Genomic DNA, 26,559 nt, shown 5'->3' with positions numbered 1-26,559 from the left:
TTTATTGTGAGTTTCTATTTGTACTGTCTTGTGGCCAGGGAACATGATCTGAATATCTTTCTCTCTCTCTCTTTTTTTTTTTTTTTTTCTGATTTATTTGGAGACTTCCTCTCTTGTTTTGTGTATTCTTTGGGATTCTTAGCTGCAGGGAGCAGAATACACTCAGACTAGTTCTAGCAGAAGGAGGTGTTTCAAAGAGTATTAAGCTCTTAAGCTCTGGAGGAGCTGAGCAACCAGTGAGGGTGTCCCAGAGCCAGGAACCACAGCAACCAGGAGAAACGCACTGTTGCTACCTCACAGGGGTGCTCCGCATCTGTGATGCTAAGGATAGGATGCAGAGCCAAAACCCTCTCCACCTCGCTCACACGGAGAACTGATTTCCCGGGGGGTGATCGCTCTGTGCCGTGCTCATTTCCTCCTTCCAAGTCTCAGGCAGTGTGTCTGCTTCAAGGGAAAATGAGGACTGTGGCTTTCAGCTTTCCAGCCTGTGCAGCTCAAGAAGGTAGGCTAGAAGGGAAAGGATCCAGAGACACAAGGAAGAGATGCCTCAGATAGGAGCGGAGACCCTTCTGCCATAGTTACAGTGGGGAGGGAAGGGGGAGGGAGCTCAGATGCAGTTACTTTGGTGTAATTGGTGGTTTCTCTATCAAGTATGGGGCAAGGCTATCAGCTGAGAATGAGGGGGCATGTTGGATGTGTTAGGAGAGGAGATGGCGTGATGTAGTCACCACAGAGAATGGAAAAGTGCACTTACTAGGGAAGGGTAGTAGGAGTGTCTGGCGGTTATTATAAGAGTTTTGCCAGGCAAGTTTAGTGGAGAGAGACGGGCAAGGGAAGGAAGAGTATTAGTTAAGGAGTATTTGTGTGGGATTTAAGCTAGTTAGGAAGAGAAGTGAGGATTTGGGTTTGGGGGAAAGTTATGGATGGCGTAAAAAAAAAAGTGGTATGGTGAATGGATAGAAGATATCAGTGAGGAAGAGTGCTAAAGTGGGAGACCTGAGAACATGCAAGTGTTGGTCAGTTTTTGTTGTTGCTCCAAACCAAAAACCAAACCCATTGCCATCCAGTGATTCTGACTCATAGCGACTCTATAGCTGTTATTGCTAAGTGCCATCGAATCAATTTGTTGACTCATAGCGACCCCACGTGACAGAGTAGAGCTGCCCCATAGCGTTTTCTAGGCTGTAATCTTTATAGAAGCACATAGGCAAGTCTTTCTCCCACGGAGCCACTGGATGGGTTCGAATTGCCAACCTTTCAGTTCGCAGCTGAGGGCTTAACCATTGTGCCACCAGGGCTCCTTCTGGTCAGACAGACGGGCATTTAAAATTGAGATCTCGAGGATGCCATGGATTATTTGTGGTGTCTTGGATGTAACAATGTGAATGACTGAAGTGGGGCCAAGGGCTTGCAAGGTCAAGGCTTGGAGAGATCACCTGCGCATCACTGAAGATACTGAATTTGCCAAGAGTAACTACAGAAGCTGTGGTGGAGACAAAAACAGTGAGCCTGCAAGACGTGGTTTTAGGACTGTGAAGATTAAGGAGGGCCTGGAGGTGGAGACAGGGTAGATGTGCCATGTGAGGCACAGCAGCATCCCTTGAGTGGGCTGTAGGGAAGGATCATCCTCACGGGAGAACAGGCTTCAGTCAGCCCAGTGTTTCAGAGAAGAGGGCAAGAATGTTGGGCTTTTGCTGATGATGTGGAGAGAGGAAGGGTGTGCAGGTCGTAAGGGACCAACAGGGCAGGGATTAGTAGACAAATAGATAAAAACGAGAATGAGCATCTGGGCCTGTATATGAGGCTGGAACATTGCGTGGGACCGAGGTTAATGGTCATTGCAAGGCACTGATTCTAGAAATCTCAGAGCCTGCTGTGACAAGCAATCCCAGGATGGACGAGGGGTGAGGCAGGGGCTTTCTCAACAGAACACTGGGGATTAAAGACATTTTAGAGTCTGGAGCTCTGAGTTAATTCATTTTATTTATTTTATTTTTACAGCTTTAGTAAGATCTTTTACTTTTTTGTGGAAGAAAAATTCACATCCTTTTAAGCTTGACATCATCTTTATTATTTATGTTGTTTTTTTTTGTGTGTGAAAATATACACAGTCATATACCATCTTAACAATTTCTATGTGTACCTCAGTGACATTATATTCTTCAAGTTGTGCAAACGTTCTCATCATCCTTCTCCAAATTGTTCCACCATCAGATGTCTTACATTTTTAACATGTTCACTAAAGTTGAAAAATATCTCCATCCTCCTCCTGAACAAAGACTTCCAACATAATTTGATTTAACCTTAAAATCCCCCTACCTCTTCCACATTAATAAACTTAAAATTTAATTCCTGCTTGTTTGTAAACACACACGCAAACAAAAGTATTATTTGTATTAGAATATACAGGTCAGGCTGCTGTAACAAAGAGACTAGCAGATACACTGGTGTGAGTAAAACAGAAGTACCTTTTTCTCTTACTTAAAAGTTGTAGTGAGCAGTTCAGGGCTGGTGTGGTCAGGAACCCAGGCTGTTTCTGTCTTGTGGCTGCACCATTCCAGCCAGTAGGAAGAAGTGAAAGGAAAGAAAATGCTCCACCCCTTTAAGGGCATCATCCAGAAACTGCACACATCACTTCTGGTCACATCTCATTGGCTAGAACATAGTCACATGACCATACCTGCTAGGAAGGCTGGGGAGTGTGGCCGTCAACTGAACAGCCATATTCCCATCTAAAACTTCCGTTACGAGAATATATTCCTGGCCAGCGCACCTCATGTGCAGCCACCATCCATCTGTCAGTGGAGGCTTGTGTGTTGCTATGAGGCTGAACTGAACAGGTTTCAGCGGAGTTTAAACACTTAAGACAGAGTAGGAAGAAAGGCATGGAAATCTATGTCTGAAAAATCAGCTAATGAAAACCCTATGGATCACAACAGTCTGATCCCATTGTGCATGGGGTCACCATGAGTCAGGGGCCGACTCAACAGCAGCTAATAACAACAGAAATACCCAGTTATAACTTCCATCACTATAGAAAAAAGAGGCGGGGTGGGTACTGGTAGACAACTAGCAATCTTTGCCATGTTTTAATACATCAGTACTTTTTTTGGATTTACAACATGTTATTACTTTATTTGTCCACATTCATATCTTATATCTCACTCCTACCTTCTGGTTCATGAACCAGCATACTAGCTAAAGTACCATATTTTTATGCAAATAACACACATCTTCTACATTTGTTTGCCACCCACACCTTCCCCCTGCGAGGTATTTTTGTAAGCACGCTATGCTAATTAGCATGCTTATGAAAATACCTTGCTGGAGGAGGGCACAGTTAGCAAACAAATGTAGAAGGCACATGTTATTTGCATAAAAATGTGTTTCATCTTCACTTGGTCTTTCACAGAAGAATAAAGCTGGGATTTTTTTTCTATTTTGCCCCCATTCTTAAAAGATAATTTGGCTGGGTATAGAATTCTAGGTCCACAGTTTTCTCCCCGCCAAGGCTTTGAGGAGATTTTGCAGTTGTCTCTCAGAATCTCTTGGTGCTCTTGCGATGGCCGCTAGTTTCCATGTTCTTTCTACATGCAGCAGATCCCAAAGAGGAAGAAAGGAGGGGGCTGAGCTACTCATGCCCAGTTTCTTTTACTGAAACCCTCCAATAAGATAAGACAGGAGGTGTAACTAAGGGGGCAGAAAGGAGCTGAGAGTGTTGTTCTAATAAGTTCCCTGTCACCACACACACACACACACACACACACACACACACACACACACTCAGCTTACCTGGTAGTCTCTCTTTCACACAGTCGTTACTGTGGTTTTGCAGTTGCCTTTGTCAAAGACAAAGAGAGAATCTTGAAAGCAACTAGATTAACAACTGATTTTTCATCAGAAACCATGGAGACTAGAAGGCAGTGAGATGACATATTTAAAAGAAACTTTCAACCAAGAATTATATATCTATATAGTCTAGAGACTTGGAAGCGGTGACGCAGACACATGGACTGCTCCAAACTTGGTTTCAGGGCCTATGTTAGTAACTAGTACAACTCGGTGCCTACACACAGCACTTGCCCCATTCCAGCTCTCTCTGTTTCTGTCTCAGCTCTGGTAATGCACTGGGGGCTCTGTTCTAACTGCCGTCCTCATGTAGGAGTGTCTTGCCCCAGTTCTTAAGAAGGTACTGAAATTCCAGACTCCACGATCTGTGGCCATGCACTAACTTTGGCCTTGAATGCTGTGGGTTTCTTCTCCATTTCTAATCCACCGTGAGTTCCCTGTTTCACTTGAACAACAACAACAAAAAAAAAAAAAAAAAAAAAAAACCTCATTGCCCTAGAGTTGATCCTGACTCATAGCAACCCTATAGGACAGAATAGAACTGCCCCAGAGGGTTTCCAAGGAGCAGCTGGTGGATTTGAACTGCCAGCCTCTTGGTGAGCAGCCAGATCCTTAACCATTGCGCCACCAGGGCTCCAGGCACTTGAACAAGGGTGTATTATTTTTTAATAGTTTCCACCACTCTGTTCAAATTTCCGTTTTGTATGTGCATGCTGTCCACTTCTGCCACTAGAACTTTAACATATTGTTCACAGGAGCCAAGGAGCCCACTGGTCTCCTGGGTAGAGGCCCATGGAGAAGAACTTGAGAGAGAGTGTGAACTCTCCTTGAGTCTGGGTCTCCTGCTCATTCTAAACAGATGAGCTAGCCCACACTTGGCCTTTAGGAATTTGCTAAAATTTTAGCTGATTTCTCCCTGGAGCCCTGGTAGTAAGGTGGTGAAGAGCTATGACTGCTAACCAAGAGGTCGGTAGTTCAAATCTGCCAGCCACTCCTTGGAAACCCTCTGGGGCAGTTCAGCTCTGTCCTATAGGGTCACTGTGAGTTGGAATCAACTCGATGGCAACTGGTTTGGTTTTTTGGTTTCTCCCTACTCTCTTCTGTGGCAACTACCACTTCTTCCCATGCCCTGCCGGCGATGAGAGTCCGTGTCTGGCTCTCCTTGGAGCTTCTGGCTTGATGGATTCATGCACCCTGGCTCCCTTGCAGTTGAGCTCTCTGATGAGTAGTTCAGCATAAGTTCTGATGTTGTAGATTATTTGGCTTTTTCCTATTATTAGGATTGGGAGCATTGTTCTCTTGCAGCTTCCTCCTTTTCTTCTTCATAAACCCCTTCCTGATTAATGTGATCAGAATATTGTTTAACACCTCCTTTTCCTCTTTGGAAACGTTTTCATTGAAAAGGTCTTCCCATTGGGCCAGATCCATCTTCTCACTTGTGCCTGGGAGGGCTGAGAGGACTCGACCCATCAGGGAGCTGTCAAGCCAGGGAAGATGTTACCTGCAGAAGTAGTTTCAGCAGGATGTGGGAAGGTGCTGGAGTGGGGCATAGAGAAGAGCACCCTGAGTCTGGCCAGCAGTTAAACAGAGCTTTCCTGGAGGAGACATATGTGCTGGGGCTGAGTCCTGTTTGTGCCAGTTACGGGGTTTGGTGTTCGTGAGTTCCGAGACAATGCGATCACTTTCTCTCAAGCCCCCTCACTTCTCCTGCACTGGGTTTTCCTCATTGATCAAAACTAAATCAACGTGAATCTACGCTCGTGATAAAATGACAGAGAACTGTACACACACTTTGCACCAATGTCAACTTCCTGATTTAATGATGTTGTACATAGTTAAGGAGCCCTGGTAGTGCGAAGGGTTAAGCACTTAGCTGCTAACTAAACAACTGATGGTTCGAACCCACCCAGTGGCTCCATGGGAGGAAGACCTGGTAATCTGCTTCTATAAAGATTACAGCCTAGGAAACCTGTGGGGCAGTTCTTCCCTGTAACACATGGGGTTGCCATGAGTCAGAATCAACTCAGCGGCACACAACAACTATGGTCGCCTAAGATGTAACTTCGGGGGAGGCTGGGTGAAGGATACAAGGAGACTCTCTGTACTGTCCTTGCAACTGCCTGTGAATATATCTATAATCATTCCGAACTAAAAAGTAAAAGTAAGTAATAAACAGTATGGTTCCAAACTAAACCTCTTTGCCTTTTTAGGGCCTGAAACCTTCTCCCTTCTCATCCTCCCCGCTCAGTACTTCATTTCAGGAATCTCAAATAGACGTGGGCATGGTCACTTTTAATTTGCTTCTGGAAAACCCCAGTGGGGACCCAGAAACAAGCGAGGTTCCTGGCAAAGTTCAGACTTGCAAGGGGGAAGCCCGGGAGAGAGGGCTTTCCTGGGCTCTGGAGGCAGCTGCTCTGGCCACACACGCCGAAGGCTGGGCTCCTTCGGGCTTTAGGGGCTATAAAAAATCAAATTGGAAATAAGTCCCCATTCTCTCCTGCCTCCCTTAAAGCCCTCAAGTCATCAAAAGTGGCTCATTTAGGGTGCACTGAGTCGTTCTGTTCTATCAGTACTGTGTACGTACGGCTTTCCATACAGTCGTTGCCATCAGACAGTAACAATACAAAGCCATAAAATTCTCTCCAGTTTCCCAAACGCCTCCCTTTTCATCTTGTGAGAAGACATTGTCTGCCCTTAGGGTGAAATAAATTGTTGATGCAAACAGCGCTGTGGCTGAGCCGTCCTCAGGATCAGGTGCAGCCGGAAGAGGACGCGCGCCAGGGCTGGGGCGGCCCTGGGATGGAGGGGCCAGAGATTTGATTTGCATTTTCTCCTAAAGTGTTCGTGCGTGCTGCAGCTCCGTCACCGTGACTAATCACAAGATTTAACGGCCTTAAACTGCTCACCAAGGGCCCAATTCAATTAAAAAATGTCCCACGGAGGCCATGAACAGTCCTCTCCTCTCTGCTTTCCCAGCCTTCCAGAGCCTTCCATCCCCGAACGGAGGCCGAGTGAGTTCTTTTCTCATGTAATTTTTTTTATTGACTCGGGCCGCAGACTCCTGTCAGTCCTGCTGGCACTCGCCTGGCGCTGCCCTCTGCCCCACGTCTCCTTCATACTGGGAGGATCGCTTGGTTCTTACGCAGGTATTGTTGTGTGCCGTTGAGTCCATTCTGACTCATGGTAACCCCACGTGTGCAGAGAACTGCTCCATAGGGTCTCCTTGGCTGTGATCTTTACAGACTCATGGCGACCCCATGTGTGCAGAGAAGAACTGCTCCATAATGTTGTCAAGGCTGTGACCTTTTGGGAGCAGATTGCCAGCCCTACTTTCAGAGGCACCTCTGGGTGGGTTTGAACCACCTACCTTTGGGCTAGTAGTGGAGTGCTTGACCGTTTGCTCAGCCAGGGCCCAGGTTCTTACACTGACCCTGAGAAATGACTTCTGCTTCCTCACCAGTTTGACAAGCTCTGGAGCGAGATGCCGGTCACCACCAAGGGGAAGCTGAAATACCAGGAGTTCCTGAGCAAGTTCAGCTCGGAAAAGGCCGTGACACCGCCAGCCTCGGGCGACTCGGCCAGGGCCCAGAAAGGGAGCAGCGTCCCCGAAGTCTCAGGAGGGACCACATCTGCCCGGTTATCACCCCTGCAGGACCTGAAGGGGGTACCAAAGAAGTGGAGTCACCCCTGCGTGAGTACCCCACGTGGCCACGTGTCACACACTGCCTCGGCCAGGTCACAAATCCCGCCAGGCCAGGGTGCTTTTGGGTGGGCCCAAGGCTTCCATGGGGTGTGGGTGACTGAGAGGTGGGGTGGCCACAGTGAGCTGAGGGGCATACGGGAGAGGATCCCACCGGCAGGTTCTCAGCATTCACTTCCCTGGGAGGGGCAGGAGGTCAGTAAGAGGAACTGACCCATGGTGCCCCCATGTGTGTCCAAGTAGAGCTGCACTCCATAGGGTTTTCAGTGGCTGATTTTTCAGAAGCTGAGTGCCAGGCCTTTCTTCGAAGGCAACTCCGGGTGGACTTGAACCGCCAATCTTTTGGTTAGCAAGCATGTCCACCACCCAGGGACTCCAAATATGAGGAAAGGGGTAGTGAAAGGTGGAAAGGAGGAGTATGGGGGTAGAAGGGAAGAATGAAGCGGATACCAGGTAGAAAGGGAGGCCAAGGCGGCAGAAGACACTAAGCATGAGCAGTGCCGTCGGCCTTTTTGGTCCAGGAAAGCAAGCGTCCATGAAAAACTGGCCACATGCCGAGCACCCCATCGTGTGCTGCAGTTCTACCCATTTTACAGCTGAAGAAACTGAGGCTGTGGGAGGTGTCCTGTTGTGCTCAAGGTCCCTCAGTTCGTTACAGAGAAGTCCTAACATCCTAGCTTGGCCTGGGATGGAGGAAGGGTCCCAGCTGCAAGGAGGGGTGGTCACAGCTCCAGGGAAGAGAGAATACAGCACCACGAATATAAGGCAACCACCGCTGTGCTTAGTGTATGGTGAGCATTCACACAGCAGTTACCATGCCGTCCGCCAGCCAAGACACACTTCCTGCACACCTACTAGGTGGTGGGTGGTTTCTTGAGCTGGGAACACTTCAACGAGCAAAGGTTCCCATCCTTGTGGGGTTTATGTTCCAGTGGGGGATGACTGGCAACAACAGTAAACATAATAAGTAGTTAGATAAAAGGTGGTCAGAGGAGCAGATGAGGGGGTCAGCAGCACCCCAGAGATGTCCACGTCCTAATGCCCTCAACCCATGAATACGTTACCTTACCTGGCAAGGGGAATTAAGGTGGCAGATGGAATTAAGGTTGCTAATTAGATGAGATAGGGAGGTTATCCTGGATTATCCAGGTGGGTGCAATGGAACCACAAAAGTCCTCAGCCAGGGAAGAAGGAGGCAGAGGAGTTGGGGTGAGAGTGATGGGCCATGAGAAAGACAACCCACCACTGCTGGCTTTGAAGGTGGAAGAAGAAGCCAGCAGCTAAGGGATGTGGGCCGCCTCTAGCAGCTGGGCAAGGCAAGGAAGTGGAGTCGCCAGTAGAGCCTCCAGGAGACACCAGCCCTGCCGACACCTTGATTTTAGCCCAGTGAGACACACCTGGAGCTCCAGAACTGGAATAAAATTCCTTTTGTGTTGTTTTAAGCCACTAAGCTTGTGGTCGTTTGTGACCTAGCAGCGGGAAACTCATACAGGCTATAAGGCCCCTGTAAGAACTTTGGCTTCTGCTCTGTGGCGAGGGCAGCCTTTGCAGGTTTTTACACTTAGGAGTAGCATGACGTGGCAGGCCTTTTACAGAGACTACCTGTATTAGGCTGGGTTCTCTAGAGCAGCAAAGCCAGCGAAGCATATATATATAAATATATATACAGAGAGGTTTATTTCAAGGAAATGGCTCACGCAGTTGTGGAGGCTGGCAAATCTCAAATCCATGGGTCACATGTCAGGCTGGAGGCTTCTCCTGACTCACGTGGTTGCAGGGGCTGATGAACCCAAAATAGGCAGATTAGATGGCAGATTGCTGACTCGCATCCCAAGAACCAGAGGTCAGAAGATGACAAGCAGGGTGCAAGATAGAGAGAACAGAACATCCACATATATTGGATGCAGACCACACCCCCAAGGAAACTCTCCTTTCAACCAACTGGCCACTCACATCAGATTACATCATGGATGATGATTACATCATATCTGCCGAACCACCAAGAATCATGGCCTAGCCAAGTTGACATATAACCTTAATTATCACACTACCCATCTGTCAGTTTTTTGTACTACGGTGGTTTCCGTATTGCTATAATGCTGGAAGCTATGTCACCATTATTGCAAATACCAGCCGGGTCACCCCTGGTGGATAGGTTTCAGTGGAGCTTCCAGACTAAGATAGACTAGGAAGAAAGGCCTATGAAAGCCCTATGGATCACAACAGAACATTGTCTGATATAGTTCTGGAAGATGTGTCTCTCAGGTTGAAAGGCACTCAAAAATGCACAGTGACGCAACAATGGACTTGAGCATACCAATGATCGTGAAGATGGTGCAGGACCGGGCAGCGTTTTGTTCTGTTGTACATGGGGTCGCCATGACTCATGGCCAACTCAAGGACAACTATCAACAACATCAACTCCAGTTGTGTGGAAGCGAGGCTGTGGGGTGGAGTAGAGTGTGCAAATGGGGACGGACCAAAGGAGAGTGGCCGGGACCAGGCCCCAGTGGTGATCAGGTGAGAGATGATGGAGTCTTGGAGTGTAGTGGTGGACGGGAGCTGTTGAAAAGTGGCCAGATCCTGGGCATCTTCAAAGTGGAGCCATGAGGACTTCCTGATGGATTAATGGATTAGAAGTGGGGATCAGAGGGAGACAGGAGAGTCGAGGAAGACTTCCAAGTTTTTGGCCTAAACAACTGGAAGAAAGGAGTCATCAACTGAGATGGGGAAGGCTCAGGTGGCGCCAGATTTGGGAGAAAGACCAGAATTCACTTCGGTTCATTAGCAGCCGAAGGTCAAGGAGGTGATTGCGTATCTGAGTCTGGCGTTCAGTAGAAAAGTCTGGGCTACGTTAAATTCGCTCCCTTGTTTTTCAGTGGAAAATACAGTAAAATAAAGAACAGCCTCATACATGGTCTATGTAATTTCAAAATATCAGACACTCTGTGAGTGATTACGGGATTGAAGGCCCATGCAAATAACCAGTAAATTCCTTTCTTTGATAGGACTCGGTCTCTGGTGAAAAAGACGCCATTGTCTCTTCTCCTCCCCCCACCCCACACACACCAGTAATGTATTTAAATAGCATCTCTCTATATATGAACCTCAGCTATATATTTAATTCTAAAACTATTTTGGCTATGATGATTTGGCACAAAAATAGCCCACCAATGGAAATAAAAATTAAATTGTAAAATTGCCATCTGTTGCTTTATTTTTCATTTTATTTCTGTAAAATTTTAAGCCTCAAAACCTGAGTCATACCTGTATTTTTTTTTATTATTACTTTCATTTTGAATCTCAAAAACCATTTTCTCTTCTTTCTTGCTAGACTCCAGCTAGTATGGCCACCCATCCCTCCACTCCGCCCTTACAGAACTGTGAACCCATTGAGAACAAGCTCAGAAAGAAAATGCAGAGCTGTTGGCGAGAACTCCTGAAAGAATGCAAAGAGAAGGATACGAACAAACGAGGGGAGATCCGCACCTCCGAGTTCCTGGGTTTGTCTCCATTATGCATTTGGTCGATAATACAGTATCACCTCCTGTAGACAAGAGGCGTTCTCACTGGGCCAATCCATACCCCATGGCGGGTGAGGGAGGGATAGAATGGGGAACCAGGAGGGAACGTCTGGGTCAAGATAGCAGCCTAGACACCTCACTAAACAAAAGCATCGAGGGACGAGAATTCCTAACACGCCACCCGCCACAGGTTCACATAGTCCTGACAAGCAAACACGCCATTGACCTTCAACATTAGAATCAGCCCGTGGAGAAATCACAGCTTGACAGAACGTGAATGGGAACAGACTTTGACAGCTGATGACGACGGGGTCATGGGTGGTAGGGAACGAAGGAGGTGGGGGATGGGGGCACTCAGGCCCACCCAGGGTACATCTCCAGGGGCTACACACACGTCAACATCCACTCTTTCATATCGTTTCATTTTTCATCATGCATTATTTTGATAGGTTAATCGCTCAGCTGCTAACCAAAAGGTTGGCAGTTCAAACCTACCCAATGGCTCCGCCGGGAGAAAGACCTAGTGATCTGCTCCTGTAGATGACCGTCTAGAAAATCCTACGGGGACGTTCTACTCTGTCACATGAGGTCGCTATGAGTCAAAATCCACGTGATAGGACCTAATAACAACAACATTGCTTTGATAAATCTTTTAAAATTAAACCAGCTGGATGTGTGCTTGCACTAATTGTTGTGTAGTATGTATCCAACACTTGACATAACAGAAAAGTACATCTGACCATGTCACTCCTCTACTTAAAAGCCTCCTTTAGCCCCCTATTTTCTTGACTATATATAGTCAATGTATTGGAGAAGTTTTATGACAACCATCACTTAAAAATCTACAAAACAAGTGTAAACTCAGTTTATAGCTTTTATTTAAAAAGAATTATAAATTAAGTATAAAAATATGAAATCAGTAATAATCAAATAAATGTTAGTGCATTGATTTGATGTGACATGTTTTGCTGAAACCAAATCACCAGTGTTGTTTTCAATGCGTGTTTGAGTGTCCCTTGTTTTTTAGTTACTTCTTTTGAATCTGAGCGTGATGAGCCATAACTTGAGTTATTGTCATTATCAGTATTGGTGCTTTTTCCTTTTAACCGTGAACTCATTTAAGCCACCAATCCATTGTTCTGCTAGCTTGGTCGGACTATAATTTTTGTGTGTGCTTGCCTTCGAGTCAGTTCTGACTCATGGCGACCCCATCTGTGTCAGAGTAGAACTGTGCGCACAGGGTTCACAATGGCTAATTTTTTGGAAGTTGATCACCAGGCCTTTCTTGCAAGGCACCTCTGGGTGGACTCTAACCTCCAACCTTTCAGTTAACCATTTGCAACACCTTGAGACTCTTTCAATAGTACATTTACAAATCATTCTGTATTTTCTATACTATGCTGATAACCCTCTGCAAATTGGGACATCAGAGGCAGGGCCTAGAGCAGAGAAGGCACCCCAGCAAATGGTGGATGAATGAATGAATGAACGAATGAGTGACCACCCACTGAGCTGGCATTCTTGTCTTTAGCGCTTGTGGAAAAATTCAACCTGGACATAAGCAAAGAGGAAAGCCAGCAGCTCATTATCAAGTACGACTTAAAGAACAACGGTAAATTTGCTTATTGCAACTTCATCCAGAGCTGTGTCCTCCTGTTGAAATCCAAGGAGACATCGCTGATGCAGAGGATGAAAATTCAGAATATACACAAAATGGTACGTAAGTCTTTCTCACAGTGGGTGGGCTGGTGGGAAAGGCGCTCTCCTTTTGCTTGATTCATTGCAAACATGGATTCACAGCTGCCTACAGCAGCTGGGTGTCCAGCACCTCCGGGAGAAGGCTCCCTGGCCAGAGCCCAGCCCAGCTCTGCCTCCCGCCAGGACTCCCTGGGTCTCGTCGGCTCCTCTGTCCAATGTCCCCTCTGACTGCCGCGTCCTCACTGACGCCTGCCCAGATATTCTCTGTACACATATGTTTTGCAAGCAGCGCTTCATTGCCACATTTTCTTCTTTGCTTAAAAAGACCAGTGCAAGTGCCAGGCAAGTTTTCAGAACTGTAGACCAGGCTCAAAGCCCACAGTTTAGTGCACCAGAGAGCACCGGCCTTGGAGGTGAGGGCTTGTGAGTAAAGATAAGGTCGCCATCTTTGACACTGGACATTGGAAATAACTCAGGTACTTCCCTCCTTGAAAAGAATTCAGATAGTCACTTTCTCTTCTTCTGGAACCTGCAAGGGTCTAGAGACCCCAGACCGGGACCCGGGAGGCTGGGTTCTCAAGCTTGCTCGGGTGACCATGTAACATTCGTGTGATAAACGGTCAGATACCGCGTCAGCCACTCCTACAAAGCTGTGGGGAGCGGTAGCTGGTCAGCTGGGATCCTAGCAAAGGTAAACATTGTTCCTGTCAACACGTGTGTTGATACCTGGGTGCTTGCTTCTGCTTGTCGAAATATATTCATCCGCGGTTGAGGCGGGGCCGGACCATTCGTCTGAGTGCAGGGTGGTCACTTGGAGTCTCTGCTCGTCTTTCTTGCATAAGCCACGCCCACAATGCACTGTCTACAATTTTCTGTGGCTTTGAAGAGGAACGAGTACCTGAAGACACTTAAGTAGCAACCGAGTGTACTCTTCTTCTGGATTTGTGCCCTGTGTTCTCAGCCGTTGACACTTTTCCGCTTGTCACCCACGCCCAGTTCAACCACAGTGTCTTCACTCGTTCCTCTTTCTCGAGCCTTTCCAAAACAGGCAGCCAAAAATGTCATCGTTTTCATGCTCATACTCCGTCAGATTTATGTAACGTCACACCGAATTACGGTATATTGAATTGAATAACAAGTACGACAGGCACTATGGATGTGGGGAACAGACGCAGCTGATTCCACTCGCCTTCAGCTCAGCTCGGACCAGAGGGTGGGGCAGAGCTGGACAGCCGCCCTACCTGCCTCTCATCCGCACCCCCACCTCACGCCCCTCAGGCAGCAGTCAGTAATTGAGTGGGTTCATCCAGCAAACAGAATCCACGCGGAGATTTTCTACACAGATAAACACGATTCTGTGCAAAATCAGGTACCATCTCAGTGTAGCACCATCTGGTGTAAACAGGCGGGGCCCAGGCCAAGTATGGGGGAGAAAAGTATAAAACTGAGACAGTTCTCCCACTGGCTGAGTTTTCTAGAACGCAGGAGAGGCTCCCCTCCTCAGATGTTTGCTGGGCCTGGGACATAGCCGGAGAAGAGAGACGACAGGTGGAGATGAGAGGGCTCGGGGCAGCCGGCTTGCTGCAGACCTGGCCAGCACGCCCCCAGTGCCTCCATGCTTGCCCCAGCCCCGGTCTCACTGGCCCGAGCGTGGCTGAGTAGTCCTCCGGCCTTTCCTAAGCGTGGTTGTTGTTGCTAGCTGCTATCGAGTCGGCCATCAGCTTACGGTGACCTCATGCACAACAGAACCAAACACTGCCCAGTCCTGCGCCATCTGCTTGATCAGTTGTGGATGGATCCACAGAGTTTTTCATTGGCTATTTGGAAGTAGATCGCTAGGCCTTTCTTGCTAGTCCACGTTTGTCTGGGAGCCCTGCTGAAGGCTGTTCAGCACCATAACAACACGCAAGCCTCCACCGACGGATGGTGGCTGTTCATGAAGTGCATTGGCTGGGGGTCGAACCAGGATACCCCACAGGAGGGCGAGAATTCTGCCACTGAGCCTAGAGCCTAAGTCCAGAGAGAAGCTAACAGGGACCCTTCCTAGTGATTTGGGGGATTTCTGTCAATCTTCAGCCGCAGAAAAACCTCCCTTTGGGGTGCAGAGTTTGGCCCCTAGTCCCCTGCAAGCCCTAAGCCAGACCCAGAGGCATAGGATTCCTTCCTGGGTGGGTTTGTTGTGCTGTGCTGGGATGGGAACACTTCTCTAGCCAGACGTAGGTGTAAGAAGAGCAAGTAGGCGTAGCATTCATTCTCTCCCAAGGACACGGATAAGCTGATATGGAAAATTGGCAGCTGAGGAAACCATGAGGTACCTGGTGAGTTTCCATCCTAGATGCTAAATGATGTAAAAATTGAAAGCAATTTAATTCTGTGCTGATTTGTGTTGTGTGCTGCCATGTTCCACCACTCGTCTGTCAGTGTGTTGTACTGTGGTGGCTTGCGTGTTCCTGTGATGCTGGAAGCTATGCCACCAGTATTTCATATACCAGCAGGGTCACCCATGGCAGACAGGTTTCAGCTGAGCTTAAAGACAAAGACAGACTAGGAAGAAGGACCCGGTGATCTACTTCTAAAAAAATTGGCCAATGAAAACCTTATGAATAGCAGTGGAACGTTGTGTGATATGGTGCCGGAAGATGAGCATCTCAGGTTGAAAGGCACTCAACATATGAGCTGGGAAGAGCTGCCTTCTCAAAGTACGGTCAGCCTTAATGAGGTGGATGGAGTCAAGCTTTTGGGACCTTCATCTGTTGATGTAGCACAACTCAAAATGAGAAGAAACAGCTGCAGCATCCATTAATAATTGGAACATGGAATGTACCAAGGAAGAATCTAGGAAAATAGGAAGTTATCAAAAATGAAATGGAATGCATAAAGATCAATAGCCTAGGCATTAGTGAGCTGAAATGGACTCGTATAGGCCATATTGACTCGAATAATCATATGGTCTACCATGCCTAGTGTCTTAGTTATCTAGTGCTGTAGTGCTGCTATAACAGAAATACCACAAGTGGATGGCTTCAACAAACAGAAGTTTATTCTCTCACAGTCCAGTAGGCTAGAAGTCCAAATTCAGGGTGTCAGTTCCAAGGGAAGGCTTCTTTCTCTGTTGGCTCTGAAGAAAGGTCCTTGTCATCAATCTTCCCCTGGACTAGGAGCTTCTCCACACAGGAACCCTGGGTCCAAAGAGTCTGTTCCTGGTGCTGTTTTCTTGGTGGTATGAGGTCCCCATGTTTCTCTGCTCACTTCTGTCTTTTATATCTCAAAAGAGATTGGCTCAAGACACAATCCAGTCTTGCAGATTGAGTCCTGCCTCATTAACATAACTGCTGCTAATCCCATCTCATCAATACCATGGAGATAGGATTTACAACTCATAGGAAAATCATATCAGATGACAAAATGGTGGACAATCACACAATATTGGGAATCATGGCCTAGCCAAATTAATACACATATTTTGAGGGGACACAATTCAATCCATGACGACTTGAATGACAAATTGAAGAGGAACGGTGTTATTTTCATTGTCAAAAAGAACATTTCAAGATCTGTTGTAAAGTACAATGCTGTCAATAAAAGGATAATATCCGTATGCCTACAAGGAAGACAAGTTACTACGACTATTATTCAAATTTATGCACCAACCAATGCCAAAGATGAGGGAATTGAAGATTTTTACCAATTTGCGCGATCTGAAATTAAACCTGCAATCAGGATCCATTGATAATTACTGGTGATTGGAATGCAAAAGTTGAAAACGAACAAGGAGGAACAGTAGTTGGAAAATATGGCCTTGGTAATGGAAATGACACAGGAGATCGCATGATAGAATTCTGCAAGACCAACGACTTCTTCATTGCAGATACCTTTTTTCAACAACATAAATGGCTATGCACATGGATCTCGACAGATGTAATGCACAGGAATCAAATTGACTACATCTGTGGAAAGAGTCAGTGGAAAAGCTCAATTTCATGAGTCAGAACAAGGCCATCAATTGCTCATATGCAAGTTCAAGTTGAAGCTGAAGAAAACTAAAACAAGCCCGCGAGAGCAAAAGTAAAACCTTGAATATATCTCACCTGAATTTAGAGACCATCTCAAGAATGGATTTGAGACATTGAACATTAATGACTGAAGACCAGGCAAGTTGTGGGATGACATCAAGGACATCATCATGAAAGCAAAAGATCATTAAAATACAGGAAAGAAAGAAAAGACCAAAATGGATGTCAGAAGAGATGCTGACACTTGCTCTTCAACATAGAGCAGCTAAAGCGAAAGGAAGAAATGATGAAGTCAAAGAGCTGAACAGAAGATTTCCAAGGGCGGCTCAAGAAGACAAAGTAAAGTATTATAATGAAATGTGCAAAGACCCGGAGTTAGAAAAAAGAGAAGAACACTCTCAGCTTTTCTCAAGCTGAAAGAACTGAAGAAAAAATTCAAGCCTTGAGTCGCAATATTGAAGGATTCTATGGGCAAGATATTGAACGATGTAAGAAACATCAAAAGAAGATGGAAGGAAGACACAGAGTCACTGTACCAAAAAGAATTGGTCGATGTTCATCCACTTCAGGAGGTAGCATATGATTAAGAACTGATGATATTGAAGGAGGAAGTCCAAGCTGTCCTTAAGGCACTAGCGAGAAACAAAGCTTCAGGAACTGACAGAAAATCAATTGAGATGTTTCAACAAATAGATGCAAAGTTGGAGGCACTCACTCATTTATGCCAAGAAATTTGGAAGACAGCTACCTGGCCAACCAGCTGGAAGAGATCAATATTTGTGCCCATTCCAAACAAAGATGATCCAATAGAATGCAGAAATTATCTGACAATATCATTAATATCATACGCAAGTAGAATTTTATGAAAATAATTCAAAAACAATTGCAGCAGTACATTGACAGGGAACTGCCAGAATTAAGCAGGATTCAGAAGAGGACATGAAATGGAGAATATCATTGCTGGTGTCAGATGGATCTTGGCTGAAAGCAGAGAATATCAGAAAGATGTTTACCTGGGTTTTATTGACAATACAAAGACATTGGACTGTGTGGATCATAACAAATTATGGATAACACTGCGAATAATGGGAATTCCAGAACACTTAATTGTGCTCATGAAGAACCTGTATGTGGACTAAGAGGGAGTCATTCAAACAGAACAAAAGGATGCTGCATGGATTAAAATCAGGAAGGGTGTGCCTCAGGGTTGTATTCTTTCACCATACTTATTCAGTCTGTATGCTGAGCAAATAATCCAAGAAGCTGGACTATATGAAGAAGAACGAGGCATGAGGATTGGAGGAAGACTCATTAACAACCCACATTATGCAGGTGACACAACCTTTGCTTGCTGAAAATGAAGAGGACTTGAAGCATTTACGAATGAGGATCAAAGACCACAGCCTTCAGTATGGATTACACCTCAACATAAAGAAAACCAAAATCCTCACAACTGGACCAATAAGCAACATCACGATAAACAAAGGAAAGATTGATGTTGTCAAGGATTTCATTTTACTTGGATCACAATCAATGCCCATGGAAGCAGCAATCAAGAAATCAAATGACGTATTGCACTGGGCAAATCTGCTGCAAAAGACCTCTTTAAAGTGTTCAAAAGTAAAGATGTCACTTTGACGACTAAGGTGGGCCTGACTCAAGCCATGTTATTTTCAGTCACCTCATATGCATGGGAAAGCTGGACAATGAATGAGGAAGATCAAAGAAGTATTGATGCATTTGAATTATGGTGTTGTCGAAGAATATTGTATGTACCATGGGCTGCCAGAAGAACAAACAAATCTCTCTTGGAAGAAGTACAGCCAGAATGCTCCTTAGAAGCAAGGATAGTGAGACTTCGTCTCATGTACTTTGGACATGTTGTCAGGGGGGACCAGTCCCTGGAGAATGACATCATACTTGGTAAAGTAGAGGGTCCGCAAAAAAAAGAGGAAGACCCTCAAGGAGATGGATTGACACAGTGGCTGCAACAATGGGCTCAAGCATAACAACGAATGTGAGGATGGCGCAGGACCCGGCAGTGTTTTGTTCTGTTGTACCTAGGGTAGCTATGAGTCAGAACCACCCCCATGACACCTAAGAACAACAAATGCCATGTTACAATTAAACTTTCCCAAAATGGATTACACATTACTGCTCACAGTTCACCCCTGTGATACTCAGACATGCATCGGGGCTAAGTGATGCTGATACATCTTGTTTTCAATCTAATAGCACCTAAATGAAATAATCACAGGGTAGTGTACTGTCTAATTACTAGATATAATTACAACCTTAGAATTTTTTAAGCTCTTCATTATAATAATCTACTAGAAGATCCAAACTGAAATCTCTTTTTTTTTTTTTTGTCTCAAACTATGTTGAAATTGGCCTCATATCTGCCTGGGCTTTCCTCGCATTCCTGTGAGGTGACGTGGCCTCCCGTGTGTTGGGAGTCACAGCTCTCATCTTCCCAGTCCTGCCACATCGACTCCCTGAGCGTCCATTTCTCACTCCATAAAATGGGGATAAATAGACCTACCTTCCTCCCCGGTTGCGGGGGCAGAAACCCATCGAGTCATCTTCTACTCCTGACAACCCCATATGCGTCAGAGTAGAACTGTGCTCCACAGGGTTTTCAGTGGCTGATTATTCAGAAGTAGATAACCAGGACTTTCTTTCTAGGCACTTCTGGGTGGACTCGAACCACCAGCCTTTCAGTTAGCAGCAGAGAGTATTAACCATTTGCACCACCCAGGGACTCCGTGGGGGCAGGAAAAGGGGCGCTAATTGAGATCATGCTTTTAAGCAGCCCCCAGCACAGAGACGTGTACTGAAGAACAGCAATGGGGTGATGTTGTATGATGAGTTCTGCTTCCAGAATCCATTCTGGACGGAGAGCCAGTGGGGCCGGGGCTCAGGAGTAGGGCCCAGGGGGAGGGAGCCCCCGGGCCCGTCCACACCCGCGCCGGCCTCACTCCCTGCTTCCCATTCAAAAGCTCCCTCCTCAGCCCCTCTTGCTTTTCAGAAGGAAGCTGGTGTTGAGACATCTTCCTTTTATTCGGCTTTGCTGCGGATTCAGCCCAAGATCGTTCATTGCTGGCGGCCAATGCGGCGCACCTTCAAAGCCTACGACCAGGGTGGGACGGGGCTCCTGAGCGTGGCTGACTTCAGGAAGGTGAGGGCATCTGTGCGTCCTGGGCCCTGGGTAGAGGCAGGGACCGCACCAGCGGCCAGAAAACCTCAAAAGACATCCTCCCTCACCTCGCCAAAGGCTGGGTGTGACCAGCTGCCCCTGACCTCACTTCCCTGGGACCTCCAAGTTGTCGAGGCCTGGATCCCCTTGCCCCTTGCCTGCAGACTCCATGGTCTCCTCCCTCAGAGGTTTCTAGAACTCCGCAGGGGCACTCCGCACCTCTATGGCCCACTCTGAACAGTCACTCACTGATGCTGGAACCACCATCTGGGCCCCGGGCATGGCCTGTGCCTTACTGCCATCCCAGCAGGGGGCCAGGGCAGCTGTCCACCTCCCAGGACCCACAAAACACAATCGCAGCATCAAGGGAAAAACGGGTCCCAGGAATGACTGCTCAGAGGGCCACAGACCCCAGACCTACCACTCTGGTCCCTCGCTCCTCACCTCTGCCCTCTCCCCGCACTGCTCGCCGTGGGGCCAGAGCCAGCGCACCTCCTTGCAGTGCCACAGTGCTAAGCAGTTTTCCTCTACCCTGAGTCCCAGCCCTCCGGGAACCTCCATGCTTTCCTGCACCCAGGGAGGGAAAAATCCCCTCTGAACTGAAGTGTGGTCTGCACGGAGCCTTGACCCCCCATTCCCAGCAGGCAGGGCTCCTCACCCCAACCGCCCCTCCAGGGGAATCGCTGCTTTACCTCTGATAACCTGTGGTGTTTCATCCAGAGTAAGGAAGGGCCATCCTCCAGGGCGAATTAAAACTCACCCTTATCAAATGACATGAAAACCCCTTCATTGGCAGGTTCCTACACCCCCACCCCCAACCAGTGAGGTCTGGAACATTAGATCAAGTAAACATTATACTCAGAAAAAAATCTCAGTCCAGACATGCAAGGAGACAAGCTGAAGGCTACGAATATACTTATAAAAAATGTCCTTCAGTTTATCTGTGCTGCGAACTAAGCGCTTTACAGACAAACCAGTAACGAACCTTTCTTCAGATTGTAAGTCTGTAAGATTAACAGCAGGTGGGGGGCAAGGACAGGCAGGCAGGGGCAAGTTCCAGCTCACCCAGGGCCCTGCGCTGGGCTCACCGTGTACTCGGACGCCCAGCCCCACAGCACACAGTGGGGCCATGCCCACCTCTGCAGCTTGGCAGGCCTCCCAGGGGCCTGCACAGAGACGCCCAGCCCCACAGCACACAGTGGGCCACAGCACACAGTGGGGCCATGCCCTCCTCTGAGGCTCATCGGGTCTCCCAGGGGCCTGCACAGAGACGCCCAGCAGAAGTGTACAGTGGGGCCGCACCCAGATTGCATGCAGACAAGCAGAGCCCAGGCGTGCCCCTGGGCGGTAAATACTTCCAAATCATGGCCCCTCAGTTCCCCTTCTCTGTCTGACAGAGACCCTGAAGCAGCTTTCAAGTTTACCTTTCACTTTTGGCCAGCGATTCTTCTTCAGACTTGGTGAAAGCAGGGCAGGAAGTAGGCAAGGGTCTACTCTTTTTCTTTTCAGGCAACTTCCCAGGAGTTTGGGGTGGGTGGCAGTGTGGAGGGGGCAACAGAAAGAGAGACGTTGCCCCCAGTAGAGCTAGAGTTGGGGAGCAGATGGGAGTGACTGGGGGCCCCCCTCTTGTACCAAAACTGAGTTGCTGCCTAGTCGGTTCTGACTCTTGGTGACTCCGTGTGTGTCAGAGTAGACCTATGCTCCGTAGGGTTTTCAGTGGCAGATTTTTTGGAAGTAGATTACCGAGCCTTCCTTCTGAGGCTCCTCTGGGTGGACTTGAACCTCCAACCTTTCAGCTGGCAGTCAAGTGTATTAACTGTTTGCAGCACTCAGGGACTCCCCTTCTCAGAAACCAGGCTCAATTTCCTTTTCTGTTCTCAGCCCGTGGGCCTGACAGCCAGGCCAGCTGACCTCTTTCCTGTAGGCCGGGGTCAGCCTACTGCTGGCTCCAGAGGCAACCTTGGGGCCTTCTCACCTCCCTTCCTAGTCTCCTCCTAGAAATAAATGGCAGCACAAACACAGATAGGAAACTTTATTTTTATTTACTAGATTACCTATCTAGTAGGATCTGTTTCAGCTACATGTAATGGGGGAAAATAACAGCAAATTAAACAAGGTGGAAGCTTGTCCCTCTGCCACATAAAAGAAGTCCAGTGGTAGGCAGTCCAGAGCTGGCGTGGCAGCTGGACAGTCAACCAGGCTCAACATCTGGCTTCCTTCCTCAAGGATGCCTCATGGTCCAAAATGGCTGCTGGAGCCCCTGCATCATTTCTATATTCCAGAAGAGAGGGGAAAGGACAGGCATGGCCCTTTCCTTTAGAGGAGGCTTCCACATAACATTCACACTTCTGGTTCCCTGGCCAGACCTCGTCACAGGCCAACCCTAGCTATAGGAGAGGCTGAGGAAGGTCGCCTTTGAGCTGGACACACAGTAGCCAGGAAAGAAATCCCGGCTGTTACTGAGGAGGGGAGGCTGATATTGGATGGGCATCTAGCAGCCTCTGCCACAGGCTGTATTCCTGCCAAATCATAACTCCCTGGGGGCCATACCCGGGCCCCACTCCAGTCCCTTTCTCTCCGTCCCTCCGGCTTGTCTGAACCCCTTGGCCTCGGGAAGGGTGGGGAGGAGAGGGAGCCAGCTACTGCCTCTTCCTGTGTCACACCCGCCCTGTGGAATGGGGCGGCCCTGGGGCTCTCCTGTTCAGGCAGGAGGTGATGAGGGCAGAGGAGAGCGGCTGCCACTTCGGAGGTGGGACGCAGTGCTGATGGCCGGGCCCCCAGCCCCTTCCTGGCGGCCTGCCTCCTGACCAGCTCCTTTGCTCTCCCCCAGGTCCTGAGGCAGTACAGCATCAACCTCTCCGAGGAGGAGTTCTTCCACATCCTGGAGTATTACGACAAGACGCTGTCTTCAAAAATATCCTACAACGACTTCCTCCGGGCCTTCCTCCAGTAGGGCGGCAGCCGTGCCCAGCGCAGACAGACAGGGGACCGGGGCCTGTCCCCAAGACTAATAAAATCATATAATCGGGGAGGGGTTTAATGAATGTTCCAGAGTGTCCCCAGAAACAAAACCCAAACCCAAGCCAAGCCTCGCCTTCCCTCTCGGCTGCTGGCCCAGGCTTGGCTGCTGGCTCCACCACCAGGCTGTGGCGTCTCCGGCGGTGAGGCCGCCCGCTGCACCCAGCGCCCTTGCTCATGAGTCTGAGCAAATAAAAACATGAGTCTTTGCAGGAATGATTCTTGAGACTTTAAGAGAACCACCAATGATAAAACACTTAAAAACTCAATTTCTGGAGGTCTCGTTCAAGGGAACCTGCTGGGCACAGGGCGATGCTGATAGCTGCGCCATTATCCGAAGTGCTGCCCTTCTGCCCGCCTGTCTCCTCCGTCCTGCTGGACGTGTCTTGTGGCCATGCCTCTGTCCTCGAGGCATCGCGCCAATGCCTGGTTCCAGGCAAACCTCAGCTGGGCACCTCTGCCCGGTGTCCCTGCAAAACAAGCCCCCAACGCAGAGCCCCCAGGCCGGCTGAGCTGGCAGCTGATTGACCCACAGTGACTTCTTTGGGAAGGACCAGGTTTCACAAGCTCAGGAAGTTTTAAAGTCTCTTCTTTCCACCCTGGGAGGGCCATCAGGGCAGTCTGCTGCCTTCTCGAAGGTTCTGGGAGGGACTGGGAGGTGGTGAAGCAAGAGTGCAGCCCCTGAGCCTTCTGGAGGGGACGGTGGGGAGCAGCCCTACCCTGCCTGCCACCCCAGGCCCTCCCACCTCAGCCTCCATCTCAGCCCTAGACATGCTGACGCAGCTCCTGGGCACGGCCTCCGCCCCACCCCTGTGCAGGGCCCAAGGGAGGCCCCAAGGGAAGCCGCTGGAGGTAAGCAGCATTCTCCTGGGCTCGACTGCCGAAGAATCAGGCAAACCATTGGGCAGGAGGCTTCCTGGGCCAGCTCCCACCGTCCGTCCATCTCCTCGTCCGTCATAGCCCTCTGTGGCCGTGAAAATGTTCTGCTGTGTCACTTGTTTCCGGGCATCCTAAGTGACCCCTCACTTCAGGCTGAACCCCTGGGGAGCCTGGTCCTGCGCTTGTGCCCTGCTGTCCTCTGGTCTCTTCCTTCCAGTAGCCCCTGGTCTCTGAGCAGTCATTGTAGGAAGGAGGTTTCTCTTCTTCTTTCCATTTCATTGGCGTTTTCTCTGTGATCAGCCTGAACTGGGCCGTCCAGAGCACACTGCATTGTGAGATCACATTTCACCTGCTCGTGCTGCATGAGGAGTGTACTGACTCTGGGCTTGCATAGATCCATCTGTGTGCATCACATATGAGCCCTGGTTGAATCCAGATTGGTAGGGAAGAAGTCAAAGTATCTTTATGTGCACATGATATGATCTTATACACAGAAAACCCCAAAAAATCCACAAGAAACTACTGGAACTAATAGAAGATTTCAGCAAAGTTTCAGGACACAAGATAAACATACAAAAATAAGTTGGATTCCGTTACACCAACAAAGAAAACCTTGAAGGAGAAATCGCCAAATCAATACCATTTACAGTAGCCCCTCAAAAGATAAAATACTTAGGAATAAATCTAACCAGAGACGTAAAAGACCTATACAATGAAAACTACAAGACACTACTGCAAGAAACCAAAAGAGACCTGCAGAAGTGGAAAAACATACCTTGCTCGTGGATAGGTAGATTCAACATTGTGAAAATGTCAATTCTACCCAAAGCAATCTACAGATACAATGCAATCCTGATCCAAATTCCACTGGCATTTTTTAAGGAGCTGGAGAAACAAATCACCAACTTCATATGGAAAGGGAAGAGGCCCTGAATGAGTAAGGCATTACTCAAGAAGAAGAACAAAGTGGGAGACTTCACACTACCTGATTTTAGAACCTGTTATACCGCCACAACAGTCAGAACAGCCTGGTACTGGTACAACAACAGATACATAGACCAGTGGAGCAGAATTGAGAATCCAGACATAAATTCATCCACCTATGGGCAGCTTGACAAAGGCCCAAAGTCTGTTAATTGGGGAAAAGACAGTCTTTTTAACAAATGGTGCTGGCATAACTGGATATCCATCTGCAAAAAACTGAAACAAGACCCATACCTCACACCATGCACAAAAACTAACTCAAAATGAATCAAAGACCTAAATATAAAGTTCAAAATGATAAAGATCATGGAAGAAAAAAATAGGGACAACACTAGGAGCCCTAATACACGGCAGAAACACAATACGAACCATGAGTAACAATGCACAAGCACCAGCAGAGAGACTAGATAACCGGGAGCTCCTAAAAATCAAACACTCATGCTCATCAAAACACTTCAGCAACAGAGTCAAAAGACAACCTGCAGACTGGGAAAAAATTTTTGGCTACGGCAAATCTGATCAGAATCTAATCTCTAAAATCTACAAGATACTGCAACACTTCAACAGCAAAAAGACAACCTAATTAAAAAATGGGTGAAGGATATGAACAGGCACTTCACCAAAAAAGATATTCAGGTGGCTAACAGATACGTGAAGAAATGCTCATGATCATTAGCCATTAGAGAAATGCAGATCAAAACTACCATGAGATATTATCTCACCCCAACAAGGCTAGCATTAATCCAAAAAGCGCAAAATAATAAATGCTGGAGAGGTTGTGGAGAGACTGGAACACTTATACACTGTTGGTGGGAAAGTAAAATGATATAACCACTTTGGAAATCGATTTGGCGCTTCCTTAAAAATCTAGAAATAGAAGTACCATACTATCCAGCTGTCCCACTCCTTGGAATATATCCTAGAGAAATAAGAGCCATCACACGAACAGATATATGCACACCCATGTTCATTGCAGTACCGTTCACAATAGCAAAAAGATGGAAACAACCTAGGTGCCCATCAACGGACAAATGAATAAACAAATTATGGTATGTCCACACAATGGAATACTATGCAACGATAAAGAACAATGATGAAGCCATGAAACATAACATGGAGGAAGCTGGAGGGTTTTTATGCTGAGTGAATTTAGTCAGTCTCAGAAGGACAAATACTGTATAACACCACTACTATAAGAACTCAAGAAAAGGTTTAAACACAGAAGAAAACATTCTTTGATGGTTATGAGGGTGGGGAGGGAGGGTGAGGGTTATTTAGTAACTAGATAGTAGATAAGAATTATCTTAGATGCAGGGAAGGACAGCACATACTACAGGGGAAGTCAGCACAACTGGACTAAAACAAAGCTAAGAAGTTTCCTGAATGCAGTCAAACACTTTGAGGGACAGAGTAGCAGGGGTAGGGATCTGGGGCCATGCTTTCAGGAGACATCTAGGTCAATTGACATAACAAAGCTTATTAAGAAAATGTCTGCATCCTACTTTGGTGAGTGGAGTCTGGAGTCTTAAAAGCTTGCAAGTGGCCATCTAAGATGCATCAATTGGTCCCAGCCACCTGGAGTAAAGGAGAATGAAGAACACCAAAGACACAAGGAAAGTATATTCGCCCAAGAGACAGAAAGGGCCACATAAACCAGAGACTTCATCAGCCTGAGACCAGAACTAGATGGTGCCTGGC

At 47.5% G+C, this 26,559-nt stretch overlaps 1 protein-coding gene across 1 annotated transcript in view; it reads left to right on the top strand.

The window, feature by feature from the left end:
* The window catches only part of EFCAB6 (EF-hand calcium binding domain 6), a 317,117-nt gene extending 294,106 nt beyond the window's left edge, over positions 1 to 23,011 (top strand). Inside the window, exons 23-27 of the mRNA XM_012556542.2 lie at positions 7,310 to 7,540; positions 10,884 to 11,052; positions 12,605 to 12,789; positions 19,813 to 19,962; positions 22,811 to 23,011. Coding sequence (XP_012411996.1) covers positions 7,310 to 7,540; positions 10,884 to 11,052; positions 12,605 to 12,789; positions 19,813 to 19,962; positions 22,811 to 22,933 — 858 coding nt within the window. The 3' untranslated portion in view covers positions 22,934 to 23,011. The remainder of the gene's footprint in view (positions 1 to 7,309; positions 7,541 to 10,883; positions 11,053 to 12,604; positions 12,790 to 19,812; positions 19,963 to 22,810) is intronic.
* Positions 23,012 to 26,559: the final 3,548 nt, after the last annotated feature.

This window comes from Trichechus manatus, unplaced genomic scaffold (genome assembly GCF_000243295.1).
Source record: "Trichechus manatus latirostris isolate Lorelei unplaced genomic scaffold, TriManLat1.0 scaffold00069, whole genome shotgun sequence".
NCBI lineage: Eukaryota > Metazoa > Chordata > Mammalia > Sirenia > Trichechidae > Trichechus > Trichechus manatus.
Note: the sequence above shows the minus strand (reverse complement) of the source record. Positions and strands in the feature narration are given on the sequence as shown.